Source organism: Hyla sarda, chromosome 1 (assembly GCF_029499605.1).
Source record: "Hyla sarda isolate aHylSar1 chromosome 1, aHylSar1.hap1, whole genome shotgun sequence".
Taxonomy (NCBI): Eukaryota; Metazoa; Chordata; class Amphibia; order Anura; family Hylidae; genus Hyla; species Hyla sarda.
In genome coordinates this window covers 141,839,539-141,853,494 of record NC_079189.1, presented here as the reverse complement: position 1 = coordinate 141,853,494, position 13,956 = coordinate 141,839,539, and the positions used below count along the sequence as shown (strand labels likewise).

General features: G+C 39.3%; 1 protein-coding gene across 6 annotated transcripts in view; it reads left to right on the top strand.

The window, feature by feature from the left end:
• Positions 1-13,956, top strand: part of FHDC1 (FH2 domain containing 1) — a 52,623-nt gene that overhangs the window by 27,546 nt on the left and 11,121 nt on the right. For 5 of the 6 annotated variants that reach the window (XM_056562587.1, XM_056562593.1, XM_056562620.1 and 2 more), the window contains 4 exons: positions 490-551; positions 842-944; positions 7,762-7,847; positions 10,306-10,406. In XM_056562587.1, the coding sequence (XP_056418562.1) occupies positions 490-551; positions 842-944; positions 7,762-7,847; positions 10,306-10,406 (352 nt within the window). Of the gene's footprint in view, positions 1-489; positions 552-841; positions 945-5,442; positions 5,501-7,761; positions 7,848-10,305; positions 10,407-13,956 lie in introns of those variants that run through there. The other variant, XM_056562627.1, reaches the window with a different exon arrangement.

Genomic DNA, 13,956 nt, shown 5'->3' with positions numbered 1-13,956 from the left:
GGCTAAAAATTTTAGCCTTAAAAGTGCGTGTTATACGCCGATAAATACGGTACACATTGAATATTTGGCCGGTCCTTCTGCAATCTGGGGGTATGGGCCAGCTGATGTGCATCTAATGTGCATGACCACCTTGAGAATCCCAAGAAATGGTGCAGATACACTGCACATACTGTGTCCTAATGGAATAGAGGTTATAAAAAAAAAAACTGCAAATACTGAAGGAACTATATACTTGCTAAGAAATGCCCATACGTTCTGAAAACCTCTGCTGTAATAATTTCAGTGGCATTAAAGGTCCCATTTCATACCAGCTCTGTGTAGCTGTGAAGAAGCTTGATACTTTTATGTGTTTACAGGATAGTCTGCTGCTCGCGTATAACTAATACATTCGTCGGTCACCATGCCACAACGTACAAAATGTCACATTATGCATTTTTATTAAATGTATTTAGTTAAACTACATTTCAATAATTTCATTTTTTTTTCTAGGTTTGCCTTCTAGATTCCAAGAGAAGCATGAATATTGGGATATTCTTAAAACAGTTTAAAAAGTAAGTCATGCAAGCTGGAAACTAGTATGTTTTGGGTTTTTGTGTCTTCTAATGTAAAGTTATGAAGAGCTAGCTTACTATTTTAACCTTTAACTTATTTCTACTGTATTGTAAAATTTGTCATAAATAAAATGTTAACATACAGAAATATACCGGTATTTGTAAAAAATCTTTGTTTCTAAAACCACTGAAAGTTGTATTCCTTTTTGCATTGTGGTGTGTTTTTTATTTTTATTTTTTCAATATAGAATTTAGATTAAGTATATATTTCCTTTTAAACTTGCTATAAGGTCTGCCGAACATGTCATTGAAGATATTCGAAAGGGGAAGTGTGATTTGTATGACTCTGAAACCCTGCAGGAACTACTAAAGATGTCTCCAGAGCCAGAAGAGGTAAGATTTATCCATGGACAGTATAGGAATCTAGAATAGAATCTAGTATAGAATCTGCATTCATGTTTACCCTTCACTAACTTTCCTTCTGAAGTTGATAAGTTGTGACTTTGGTTATCGCAACAGTGTAGTAAGTGACCTATAAAGGGTTACTGCTTCTCCTGCCCAGAAGCTAATAGTGATAAAGACCTTGTGATCTCATCAGTGACGTGACTTTTTCCATTGATAGAAGAGTTCAGCACACTTGGCTAATATTCAATGGACTTGGTACAGTAGATACAGTTACAAAGGAAGAGCCTGGAACACGTGTATTATTCAGTCTTCTACCCAATTCTGGTGAAGTAGCTTTTTATTGTAAAGTGTCTCAGAATGAGAAGTCAATTCGAGAGCGAGTTTAACTTTATAGGCAACCTCTTGGGTTGTTTCATGATTATGCTCCCCCCCCCCCCCCTTTTATCCATTCTCCAAAGTACCTTGTTTAAAGCATGAAATAACATAAGTTCAATTTAAGTTGGAAAAAGCATATCCTGCTGTTATAACATTCCAGTATGACTTTCCATTAACTGCTGACACCCTTCCTGTCTGAGACAAGATAATTTCTGTTAGTAACATAGAACCCAGTCTTAAGGCAATGCTCTGCTGCTGCTGCTGCTACACCGGATTGCATAGAAAAAACTAGTGCAAAAAATATTGTATTATAACTTTTATCAGTACATGGTCAAAAGATGGGCTACAAAAATGACAGAAGGTCTTGAGCATAAAACTTGTCAGGAAAGACAAATGGTTAAATATGATTAAGGGTGCATTCACACCACATTTTTGCAATACAGTTTCCGTATGAGGCTTTTGATGGAAAAATTGATTCCTCAAAACAGGACTAAACCTGTATGAAAACGTGTAAAAATATTAACCCGTATACGGTTTGAAAAATGTCCAGTTGCATCAGTTTTATAAGAAAAAAAAAGTATACGTTTTTAACTTTTCCTCCATTATGAATAAAGTTTCACTTGTTTGATTGAAATTCCAAGAAAAAAACTGTGCAATGTCAAAATCCGTACGCACATACGCTTCTGTACGGCTCCCATTGACTCCCATGTTTAAAAAATATAAATAAATACATATATGGTTTTTCACAGAGACCAAAAACCGTGGTAGACTACAGTTTTGGGTACGGGGGGAAAAAACAAAACCATACAAGATGCAAAACGGATGCACCCAGATGCATAGTTCGGCATACGGTTTTCAATGGAGAGTCAATGCATACAGTTTTCAATACGGTTCCGTACAGTTTTCACATTGAAAGCGTATACGTGAACTGTATTGCAAAAAATGTGGTGTGAATGCACCCTAAGGCTAAATATGGTTCCGGTAGGAAGTGTTTATATTAAGAAGCTACACAAAAAAACAGAAAAACATAAGCGCGCAATCTGAGGTGAATTAAGGGAAAGATTAAGAAACATCATCAGAACATATTACTTTACTGAGTAGTAGATGTTTGAAAAAAACTTCCAGCAGCTATGGTGAAAGGAGTTATCCAGGAAATGAAAAACAGAGCACAATTCTTTAAAAACAGCACTACACCTGTCTTCGGGTTGTGTGTGACAATGCAGTTCAGTCCCACTGAAATAGAGCCAAGTTGTAATACCACACAGGTGTGGTGCTGTTTTTAAAGAAATCAGCTTTTTGTTTTTTTTTTTGTTTTTTTCACCCAAAAATAAACATATTTTAATCAATGTATATTACAAATATACATATAGGAGGTGATTTATCAAAACCTATCCTGAGTTCTTATCCTTCTCTGACATGTAAGACCGCTATCGTATCCCTTGGAGTGCCTTTTCCAGTACCTCCAGCTTAGGCATGCGGTTCATGCGCAGTTTGGATCCCTTGCGGTTACCCCTGCTTTTTCTGAGGTGGAGCTTCTCCTTGGTGCCACGGACCTCTCCAAACCCCTCACTTAAGCGTATGCCCATTTGCAGACTTTGGAGCCTAGTCCCTTTTGAGTTGGCTCTTGGTAAGTGGGTTGAGGACATTCCTGATTTTGTCTGATGATCAGTGGAGGGAGGTGGAGAGGATGTATTACTCTACAGTGGTCTGTTCAAGGGATTTGCTGATTCAATTCAGGTTTGTGTTGCGCCTCTATTATACCCCGGTGAAGTTGAAGCGCATTGGTGTTTCTCCTTCTGATGTTTGTTTCCGCTGTACCATCTGGAGAGAGGTAATGCAATCTAGAGTTCCCTTATCTTCTTACTCCTCAGATATGTCTTCTGGGTCTCCTTAAAGGGGTATTGGCAAATACATTTTATCCCCTATCCACAGGATAGGGGATAAGATGTCTGATCGCGGGGGGGCCTGCCACTTGGACCCCCCGCAATCTCCCTGCAGCACCCGCATTCTATACGAGAGCTAAACCTCCGGGTTTCTGGGACTGGGGACGTGACATCACGCCACCCCCCCTCCATTAATGTCTATGGGAGGACATGAATGGAGGGGGCGTGGCGTGACGTCCCAGTCCCGGAAACCCGGAGGTTTACGAAACTGGAGACGCAGCTCCCGCATAGAATGCGGGTGCTGCAGGGAGATCTCGGGGGGGTCCCAGTGGCAGGCCCCCCCCCGCGATCAGACATCTTATTCCCCTATCCTTTGGATAGGGGATAAAATGTTCTTGCCCCGAATACCCCTTTAATGATGTGGTATCTGGCTCTCGTAGGTGCTTATTGATTCGCTTTCTCTTCTTTTGTACGCTCAAAGTGATTGTGATTTCATGGAAGGATGCTTCCCCTCCTCATTTGTCCTGGTGGATTGGTTTGGTGAACAAATACCGTATGTGCCTCTATATCGTATGTCGTGGTGCCGTGGTGTTTGCCCGAATGTTTTTTTTGTCTCTGTCGGGTCTGTACACTCCTGGGGGCCCAGGATTTTCACCCTTTAACCCCTTAACGACGCAGGATGTAAATGTACTTGTGAGCTGGTACTTAACGCACCAGGACGTACATTTGTGTCATGCGCGGCAGGTCCCGGCTGCTGATAGCAGCCAGGAACCCGCCCGTAATGGCGGACATCCGCGATCGCGCGGATGTCCGCCATTAACCCCCCAGATGACGTGATCAATACAGATCACGGCATCTGCAACATCGCGGTACTTTAAATGGATGATCTGTTCGCCCGCAGCGCTGCCGCGGCCATCCGATCATCCAGCATGGCGGCCGGAGGTCCCCTCACCTTGCTCCGGCCGTCTCCCGGGGTCTTCTGCTCTGGTCTGCGATCGAGCAGACGATGACCAATAATGCTGATCAGTGCTGTGTCCTATACATAGCACTGAACAGTATTAGCAATTGAATGATTGCTATAAATAGTCCCCTATGGGGACTATTAAAGTGTAAAAATAAAAGTAAGAAATAAAAGTAAAAAAAATTTGAAAAACCCCCTCCCCCAATAAAAACGTAAATTGTCCCATTTTCGCTATTTCACCCGCAAAAAGTGTAAAAAAAAATATATATATAAATAAATAAATTTTTTTTTTTTATAAACATGTTTGGTATCGCCGCATGCGTAAATACCCGATCTGTTAAAATAAAATGTTAATGATACTGTACAGTGAATGTAAACAAAAAAGTCCAAAATAGCTGATTTTTTTTTATAACATTTTATTCCCCAAAAAATTTATAAAAAATTTATTCAAAGTTTTATATAAGCAAATATGTAATCAATAAAGTACAGATCACAGCGCAAAAAATGAGCCCTCATACCGCCGCTTATACGGAAAAAAGAAAAAGTTATAGGTCTTCAAAACAGGGGGATTTTAAATGTACTAATTTGGTTAAACAGTTTGCGATTTTTTTTTTTTTTTTTTTAAGCGCAACAGTAATAGAAAAGTATACTATCATGGGTATCCTTTGAATCGTACTGATCCAAAGAATAAATAACATGTGTCATTTTTACCGTAAATTGTACTACGTAAAAACAAAACCTTCCAAAATTTGCTAAATTGTGGTTTTCTTTTTAATTTCCCCACACAAATAGTATTTTTTTGGTTGTGCCATACATTTTATGGTAAAGTGAGTGATGGCATGACAATGGACAACTGGTCGTGCAAAAAACAAGCACTCATACTAGTCTGTGGATGAAAGTATAAAAGAGTTATGATTTTTTCAAGGCGAGGAGGAAAAAAGGAAAACTTAAAAATAAAATTGTCTGAGTCCTTAAGGCCCAAATGGGCTGAGTCCGGTTAATGCTTGGTGGGTGGTTTGCTGAGGTTGTCATTTGCCCTGACTTTTGTTGCTACTCCCACTTATTGTGCTATACTTATATATTTTGGTATGTTCTGTATGTTTATTATATTTGAAAAGCAAAATAAATACTTAAAAAATAATAAAAATAAAAAAAAGAAACCTATCCAGAGGAAAAGTTTCTGAGTTGCCCATAGCAACCAATCAGATAGCTTCTTTCATTTTTGAAAAGGCCTCTGAATAATAAAAGTAGTGATCTAATTGGTTGGTGTGGGCAACTCTGTAACACTTCCTCTGGACAGGTTTTGATAAATCTCCTCCAAAATGGTATTATCTACACTATATAAAAAGTTTTTGCCAACAGGTACTTTTAATAGTGAATTTAGTCCTACCTGGTAGAAGTAGAACAGACCTACTCAACCTCATAATTGTCTAATACCTTTATGTAGCGATAACTTCTTGGTAGTCATCTCATGAAAGGTAAAACCTCTTGTATTCTGCAGGAGGTTAATAACAGAGGATCCACTATTGAGGATAGGTAATGGACACAGCTTACCTCCTCCCTCTCTCTTAACCTTGACCCCAATTTCCTATGTCTGTGGCTGATTTTCTGTTTTCAGAGAAGAGCAACAGTTCAGGCAAGATGGCCGCCCCAGTAATCATACAATTGAATGTACACTCTAATAATAAAGCATTTAAAAGAAAATAATATTCTTGGTTATACATTCCCTCTAAAAGGAGCTGTAAACTGAAGGAAAGTGTATTTACCCATGATCTAGTTCATACATCTACAGTATCAGTATTACAGATGACGCAAGATGAGCATAAGTATATTTCTGTGGGATTTTCTGTCTATATTGTTAATCCTTTCATACAAAGGCTGTTATTCTGCTTTGTTATACGTGCTGGCAGCAGGCTTGCCCTGCAGCTTCATCTGTTATCACTTTTAACGAACGTGTTCTATAGCTGCATGTAATGCCAAATACTTGAGCAAGCTTTTAATATGAGCTTGCCTGATTTACGAGTACATCCCACTATTCATTTTCATGGCTTTTCTTAGAAAAAACCTATAAATATTTTAAGAATAGTTTAAGCCTGTCAATCTAAAAACAATTGTTCTACATATTTTAGTAAATAGACGTCCTATAACAATGCAAGAGATAATTTTAATTTTCAGCTAAATGCTATACACATCTTAATGTAGTGCTCTCGGAGGGATGGAAACAGTCAGTGTGTGACCCTATGTTTGCAATTGCCAAATCTAAGTTATTGTAAATGCTTATAGTTTACATGAATCGACAGTTTCTGTTGTATTGTTTTTGATAAGATAAGAACCCACTCTTGATAAGATTTCTTTAATAAAAAAAATTACAAAAATTACAAAAAGTGTATCAGGTAGTACTAGTATTTACCATTTTTGTCTTTTGAATACCTATAAACATAAAAAGCTTGATTTACCAAGTATTACTAATTCAGTTTCTTAGTGGCTTCCAGATTAATCAACGACTAGGCAGCCATATTGAATTTTCCTTATTGGATATATACTTTATTATCAGGACTGCAAAGCCTGTAAGGCAAAGCTCGAACTTCTCTAACATAAACTCCCTTTTAACCTTTTTAGTTTTTTCCTTTTATATAGACTGATACATCATGATACTGCTATACTTTTATGATACTGTATTACATCTGTCAGCTTGTGTCCCGCTACTGTCAGTGAGGACAAGCTGGGAGTTATAGTTTTGCTAATGGTAGGGGAGATGTGAGCAGACAGCATACTGAGGGAGGGGGCGGAGACCTGCACAGTGAGGCAACGCCCCCTTCCTTTGAGAGGAATTCAGACTAGTGAGCTCAATTAAAAGTGTAATAAAAATAAATAAAGGTGCTAGACACATAAAAATGAGATATACATGGTCAGGATTAGGTACGGAGTGATATATTAAAAAATAATAATAATTTGGTTGGATCTGACGGGTACACGTTAAGCTTTTTCCAGGATGCTGAGATATTTAACTATTGACAGAGCAAATAGTTATTTTTCTACCTTTCTACCTTTCCCTTTTTTGTCTTCTTTAAAGCACTTTGCGTGCAGTAAATCTGAATTTGTTCAAGATTTGCATGTCAAATATGACATATGCCTGTATAGATAATTCTATAATAATACACTATGCACAAATCCTATTATTGAAACCCATTGTATTTTTTTGTATACAGTGTGAGGGATTATGTACAATTAAATATGTATGTATATATTTTGTTTCTGCTTTAACTCCTTATCTTGTCTTAACATGTAGTGTTAGCTACACTGCGGATTACAAATAACCTTACTGGGTTGTCTTTATGTAGAAATAAAACAATTTTAGAGTTATGTGGGGGAATAAAGAAATTTGAAAGGACTATTATCGGCTTAGTGTACTATATAGTTTGGGAGTGTTCTTTCTTATTAGGAACAACTGAGCTATCCTGTTTCAGCAGAATAAAATAAACCACCTGGAATTTATAGCATTTAGTCTGGAAGCTTATGCTGTCTGCTTTTGCCGCATTGATATGCATGAACTAATATTGGCTCTCTAAATTATTTTTTATTATAGGTGAAGAAGTTGAAAGCCTTCAATGGTGAAATTACAAAATTGTCAATGGCAGACTCATTTATGTACATGCTGATCCAGGTGCCAAAGTGAGTTAAAACAAAAATAACATGTACACTTGTTATGGTGTCAGTCAAGGGTGTATGTACAATAGTGGCAGACCATGCGGTTGTATGGGGCCATGTCTTGGTTGGTCCTATTCCTTTTTTCAATTGCTAGGAAATTGTACACAACTACTTTCTCCAGGGAACTGCATTGTCAGAAAAATACTTGACCAATGGGCCATGGAAAGCATAATTGGAGGCCCATTTTGGTATTTGCTGTGACACCTCTTTTTCTATATATGCCACTAAATCCTATAGCTACAGTGGTCCCTCAACATATGATGGTAATCCGTTCCAAATGGACCATTGTTTGTTGAAACCATCGTATGTTGAGGGATCCGTGCAATGTAAAGTATAGGACAGTGGGCTAAAACCAGCGCATCTCCAGATGTTGCAAAACTACAACACCCAGCATGCCCAGACAGCCAATGGCTGTCCGGGCATGCTGGGAGTTGTAGTTTTGCAACATCTGGAGGTCCGCTGGTTGAAGACCACTGGTATTGGAGATTATACTCAAGTGTCCCCGCCGCTCTGGACCATCACCACTCGTCACCGCTGCCCTGGATGTCGCCCTCCATCGCTGTCGCTGCGTCCCCAGGGTGTCCCCGACACTCCGGGAAGGCCTCTGCTTCCCCAGCATCCTCGCTCTCACGTCACCGCCATCACGTCGCTACACGCGTCGCTCCTATTGGATGACTGGACGGCGTGCGCAGCGACGTGATGAGGACGATGGAGAGCGCCGACGATGCAGGGGATCCCGAAGAGGACGCGCCCCGGAGCCCCGAGGACAGGTAAGTGATAGTCAGCGACCACATGGGACACCGTAAACGGCTGTTCAGCGGCAGCTGAAGCAGACTGCGCTGCCAGATAGCCGTTTATGCGATGGCCCCGACATACAAAAGCATTGTATGTTGATGCTGCCATCAACATGCGATGGCCTCTAAGAGGCCATCGCATGTTGAAATGATCGCAGGTGTGGGGGGGGGGGGGGTCACTGTAGATTATTTCAGACTTAAAGGGGTTGTTTGGGATGGAACCTTTACCTATAGGCAGCGGCTTGCTGTTAAAATAAACGGCTTATATGTACCTTCCCTGCCCCCCCACAGGTCTCTAATGGCAGGGTGCCCTTTCCGCAGGCCAGTGTCTCTTCTCCTGGAGCCTGCAGAGCTGCTCTCCAGTCACTGATTGAGACAGGACACCACTGTGGCCAATGGATGACGTCACGTCTACAGTCCTGAAACTGTGTCTGCCTGTGGATGGGGTGCCCTGACACCAGAGACCTGTGGGGAGCCTGGAAGGTTCGTGTAAGATGTTTTTTTATTTTAACAGCAAGTTTTTCCCAAAAGACAATCCCTTTAATTACATTTGTGTTCAGACAGAAGACAACAACAGATACCACAAGTTTACCATCTATAAGATGACATCTGGTTATGGTTCTTTAGAAGATTTACTGTTCATAGTGATTTTAAGTAATATCCTGAACACTGCTGTTCTGTGCTTAGTTCTATGATTGACATTATGTCACCTTGTTTTATCATCATTCTTGCAAGTTTTCCTATTACAGTGTGTTCAAAGCTCTACAAGGCATTGTTCAATGGAAACGCCAGCATATCCATCAGCATAGACCAAGCCTGCCTGACTCAGAGGCCCTAAGATCCTCTTTCTGTTAATCGACTAAGCTCTTTGTTAAAGTAGAAAGAATGTTTTGGATTCCTTATCTATTAAAAAGTTTATTCCAAAAATATTATGATTTATTTTATAAAGCACCAAATTGTTAACATTTAGACCACTAGGCAATGCCATACTATTTTTAAATGAATTAAAATACCATTTTTTTTTTTTTATGTCCACCTATTGAGTTTTGGTGGAGACACATGTTCAGTCATTCTCTACACAGCCATGTCTCTACATAGTGATCCTCTGTGCACTGTAGATCAGAAAAAAGAAATGGCTTTCTGCATGTCTGTATAGCACTAGGGTCTCTGCAGTGCCAGTGCAGTACAGATGAGACAACTACTTTAGGATTGCAAAGCTATACTGTATTGTATAGTAAAAAGGGACTCTGGTATATTGCCAGATGTTGCCAAAAGGAGGAGTGTAATCCTATCTAGACTCTGGATTGCAGGAGCCTGAAGAAGGGCATGTGAAAGCAAAAGACGAGGGTATTTTTTATGCTAGAAGACCCTCACCATACATTATATTGGCTAATAAGTGTTCCAGGCCTTTTGGATTGAATGATTCATGGAATAATTAGAAGCGTCTTCTGTCAAACTAAAAAAAGATTGTTGTATGAAACACCTGTGTGCTAATCTTTCTCAGTGTACTTCCTTTTTACTCGGCATATTGGTAATGCAAATAGGTCACTATGCAAAACTAGAGCTTTCACACAAATTCAGTTAGTCTTATGCCTAGATGTTTTTTTTTTTTTTTTTTTTTCCCCCAGTTATTCATTGCGAATAGAAGCTATGGTGCTGAGGAAACAGTTTTCCGCTTCTTACTCCTCATTGAATCAAGATATGATGATAATCCGATTAGCTACAAAAGGTGAGTGCTCACAGCATACCTTTCATTCTCTATGGTCTGTGTTGGAAGAGAACTGTGATTAATACAGGTACGCTATAATGGGGGGTACATATAGTATCATTGGACATCATGGGACATATAGTATCATTTTTGTTGGCTTTTTCACTAATTACCAGGGGACAAGTCCCGGAAAAAAAAGTGGGGGAACACATCCAAGATTTTCATTCAAGGGCTGGTCCTGCAGGACTTCTGCTAATGGGAATGGGTTCCTGCTGTGAAAAAAAGTGCAGGAACTCAGTTCCCATGCGTTCCTGCAGGACTTGAGCCCTGCTAATAACTACCCTACATTTGTTCTTTATAAAAATTCCCATACTAGCTTGTGGAATGAGAGGAAAATTACTTTGCAACAATGTTATTACTTATATAACATTACAGAAACAATCTTACAGGGAGACTGGCCGCAGTTTTGAGCCATCATAAAGTGCTGATAGTTTTTCACATAAATTAGAGGGTGAAGTTAAATTGGTGTCTGTCAGGCAGCTTGCTTGACCGAAAAGGTTTTATGTTCCGGTCGCCACCAGAGCAAGTGCCCAGAAGAAATGCTCTTCTCCTTTGGTACCTAAATACTCTATATTGAGAGCTTCCCTGACCCCTCCTCTGATTGGCAGCTTTAACTCTTTACTGATTGGGGCTTGGTAAACTCTGTACAGGAACTCTGTGCACCTAACAAGAAGAGCCGGCCTCCTGGACACTTTCTCGGGTGGCATTGGGATATACACCTCTGTATGGTTCTGTCAGCAGTTTTGATGGCTCAAACTGCTTACAGACTCCCTTTTAATTTTACAGTACCATATGTCTCTTATCTTGGCTGAAGCTTACTACATAAATCTGCTGTATCTGGACCATGACTGTATACTGAGGCAGTGTTTATTTTTTTTTTCATGTTAAGATTGATTTTGCCAATTTTGCATACAATGACGTTTTTTGTTGCAATTTTGGTCACCATCGCAAAAACTACAGAATTACCACAACAAAATGCAATACAGTGGTCCCTCAAGTTACAATATTAATTGCTTCCAGGATGACCATTGTATGTTGAAACCATTGTATGTTGAGACCAGAACTCTATGGAAACCAGGTAATTGGTTCTAAAGCCCCAAAATGTCATCCAAAAATAGTAAAAAGTGAGGATTAGAGAAAAATAAGTAGATAGCTAATATACTGTATGTAAAGCAAGTCCTTACATATAAAAGTACAAAAGAGCTGCTGGGAGCTGTAAATAACGGTCTATGTCTGTGCTTCCTAACCAGGGTGCCTCCAGCTGTTGCAAAACTACAACTCCCAGCATGCCCGGACAGCCGTTGGCTGTCCGGGCATGCTGGGAGTTGTAGTTTTGGAACAGCTCGAGGCACCTCAGTTGGGAAGCACTGATCTATGTAGAGGACAGGAGCTTCTTCAGGGTCCTGTAAAGTACACGCAATGTCCTAAAAAAAAAAAAAAAGTCAAATGGAGCCGCCCTTACCTGGAGCAGCTAACCCTGGCACAGGTAAAGAGTAGTACAGAACATGTAATACCTCCCTGTACTGTAGGAAGTGCTACCAGAAAGAAATTCAGTGCATACACTTCAGTATTACAGATGTTTTACCAGTAAAATGCCCATTCTGATCGGTCAGTTCTTCCAGCCATTGACACATTTCACAGATCTGGACTGTCTGTACATTGTATGTTGAGTCAGGTTTCAAGTTACAATGGTCCAGAAAAGACCATTGTATGTTGAAACAACTGTATGTTGAGGCCATTGTAAGTTGAGGGATCACTGTATATGAACACAGCCTGACGTATAACGGATTTACTTATTTGCTTTAGTGATGCAAGGTTATTCATAACCCGTTTAGATACAATGTCTTGATGCACTTAAAGGCTCCATAGCTGACCTTTACATACTAAATAAAAAGTCATTTTGTAACTTGTACACAGTAAGCCTATTGATGTTATAGACAATTTCCTCCATGTGTTTTCACAACACCATGTGACATACAGTGACAGAGTTCTGAACAGGCATTGTTTTAAAGGTTTATCAGGAAACCTTTTCCTGTAACATTTAGTACTGTACAGTAATCTGAGCATGGAAATTCCCATCACATAAATGTTCTTTCATCATTGGAAATAAAAATCCTAATAAATTTAGTTCTCATATTGAACATTTAGGAAATAACACATAAGAGTTGCTGAAGACAGAAGAAGTGATTGGACATTTGAGGAGACATTTAGTCTGTAATGCTATTAAAGAATTCTACATCAATGGTAACCCTACACTGACCGCCATCTCCCCCTGACCGCTCCATAAACATACACGCTCAGCTGAGCATGCATGTTTCTCTCAGTGGAACAATGGGTCCTGCTATATTTCATCTGTGTTTGGGCATCTCCGTGAAAAATAGCTACTTGCAGAGAGAATTAGATTGCATTCATCTGCACAGTGACTATAGATAAAATATATTGTCCCTTTAATTCTTTGCTATTTACTTTTTTTAGTGTTCGTAAAAGAATAATACGTAGAGGATACCATTCCCATATTTTTGGGGGTTTTGTATAGAGTTCATTATACCTTGTATGCACAGCAGAACAACGGGTTCCTATAGTTCCCGGTTTTCCTAGAAGAACTGCTGTCTGCATAAGGGTGCATGCACACCACGTTTTTGTTATACAGTTCCCGTGTACGGTTTCAAGTTAAAAACCATATAGAACTGTATAGAAAACCGTATGCATTGACTTAACATTGTAAACCTTATGTCAAACGCATCATCCGGTTTAGTCTGTTTTGCATCTCATACGGTTTTGTCCAGTTTTTTTACCCGTACCCAAAACTGTACTCTACCACGTTTTTTGGTCCGGGTAAAAAACTGTATTAAACTGTGTGTGTGTTTTTTTTTTTTTTTTTTAACATGGGAACCGTACAGAACCGTATGTGCGTATGGGGTTCCATCAGGTTTTCAACATACGGTTTTTGACTTTGCACAGTTTTTTTTCTTGGAATTTCAATCAAACAAGTGAAACTTTATTCAAAATGGAGTGAAAAGTTAAAAACCTATCCGTTTTTTCCTTAAAAAACGGATGCAACCGGACATCATTTTTCAAACCGTATACGGTTTTCAACCATATATGGGTTAAAATTTGTACACACTTTTTGATACAGTTTAGTCAGGTTTTGAGGAATCTGTTTTTCATCAAAAACCTGATACAGGAACTGTATTGCAAAAACGTGGTGTGCATGCACCCTTAGACTTAAAGTATCAAATACAATATCTTTTTACAGTAAATCTGGCAATACACAGGAGGTATTGGCTGTTGGCCAAAAAGTGTATATTTATTGTATATGAACGCTGGCTCATTTAAATGTGTATGTTAATTTAGAAGAGGGCCCTGGGTCATTTTCCACAGAACATACATTGGGGTCATTGAAATTTTACATGGCCAATCACTCAGTCACACTAAATCTTTCTTTATTAATATTGCACAAACCTTCACGTCTGGTCAACTTTTTCTAGACCGTTTCCTCCTGTATATACCA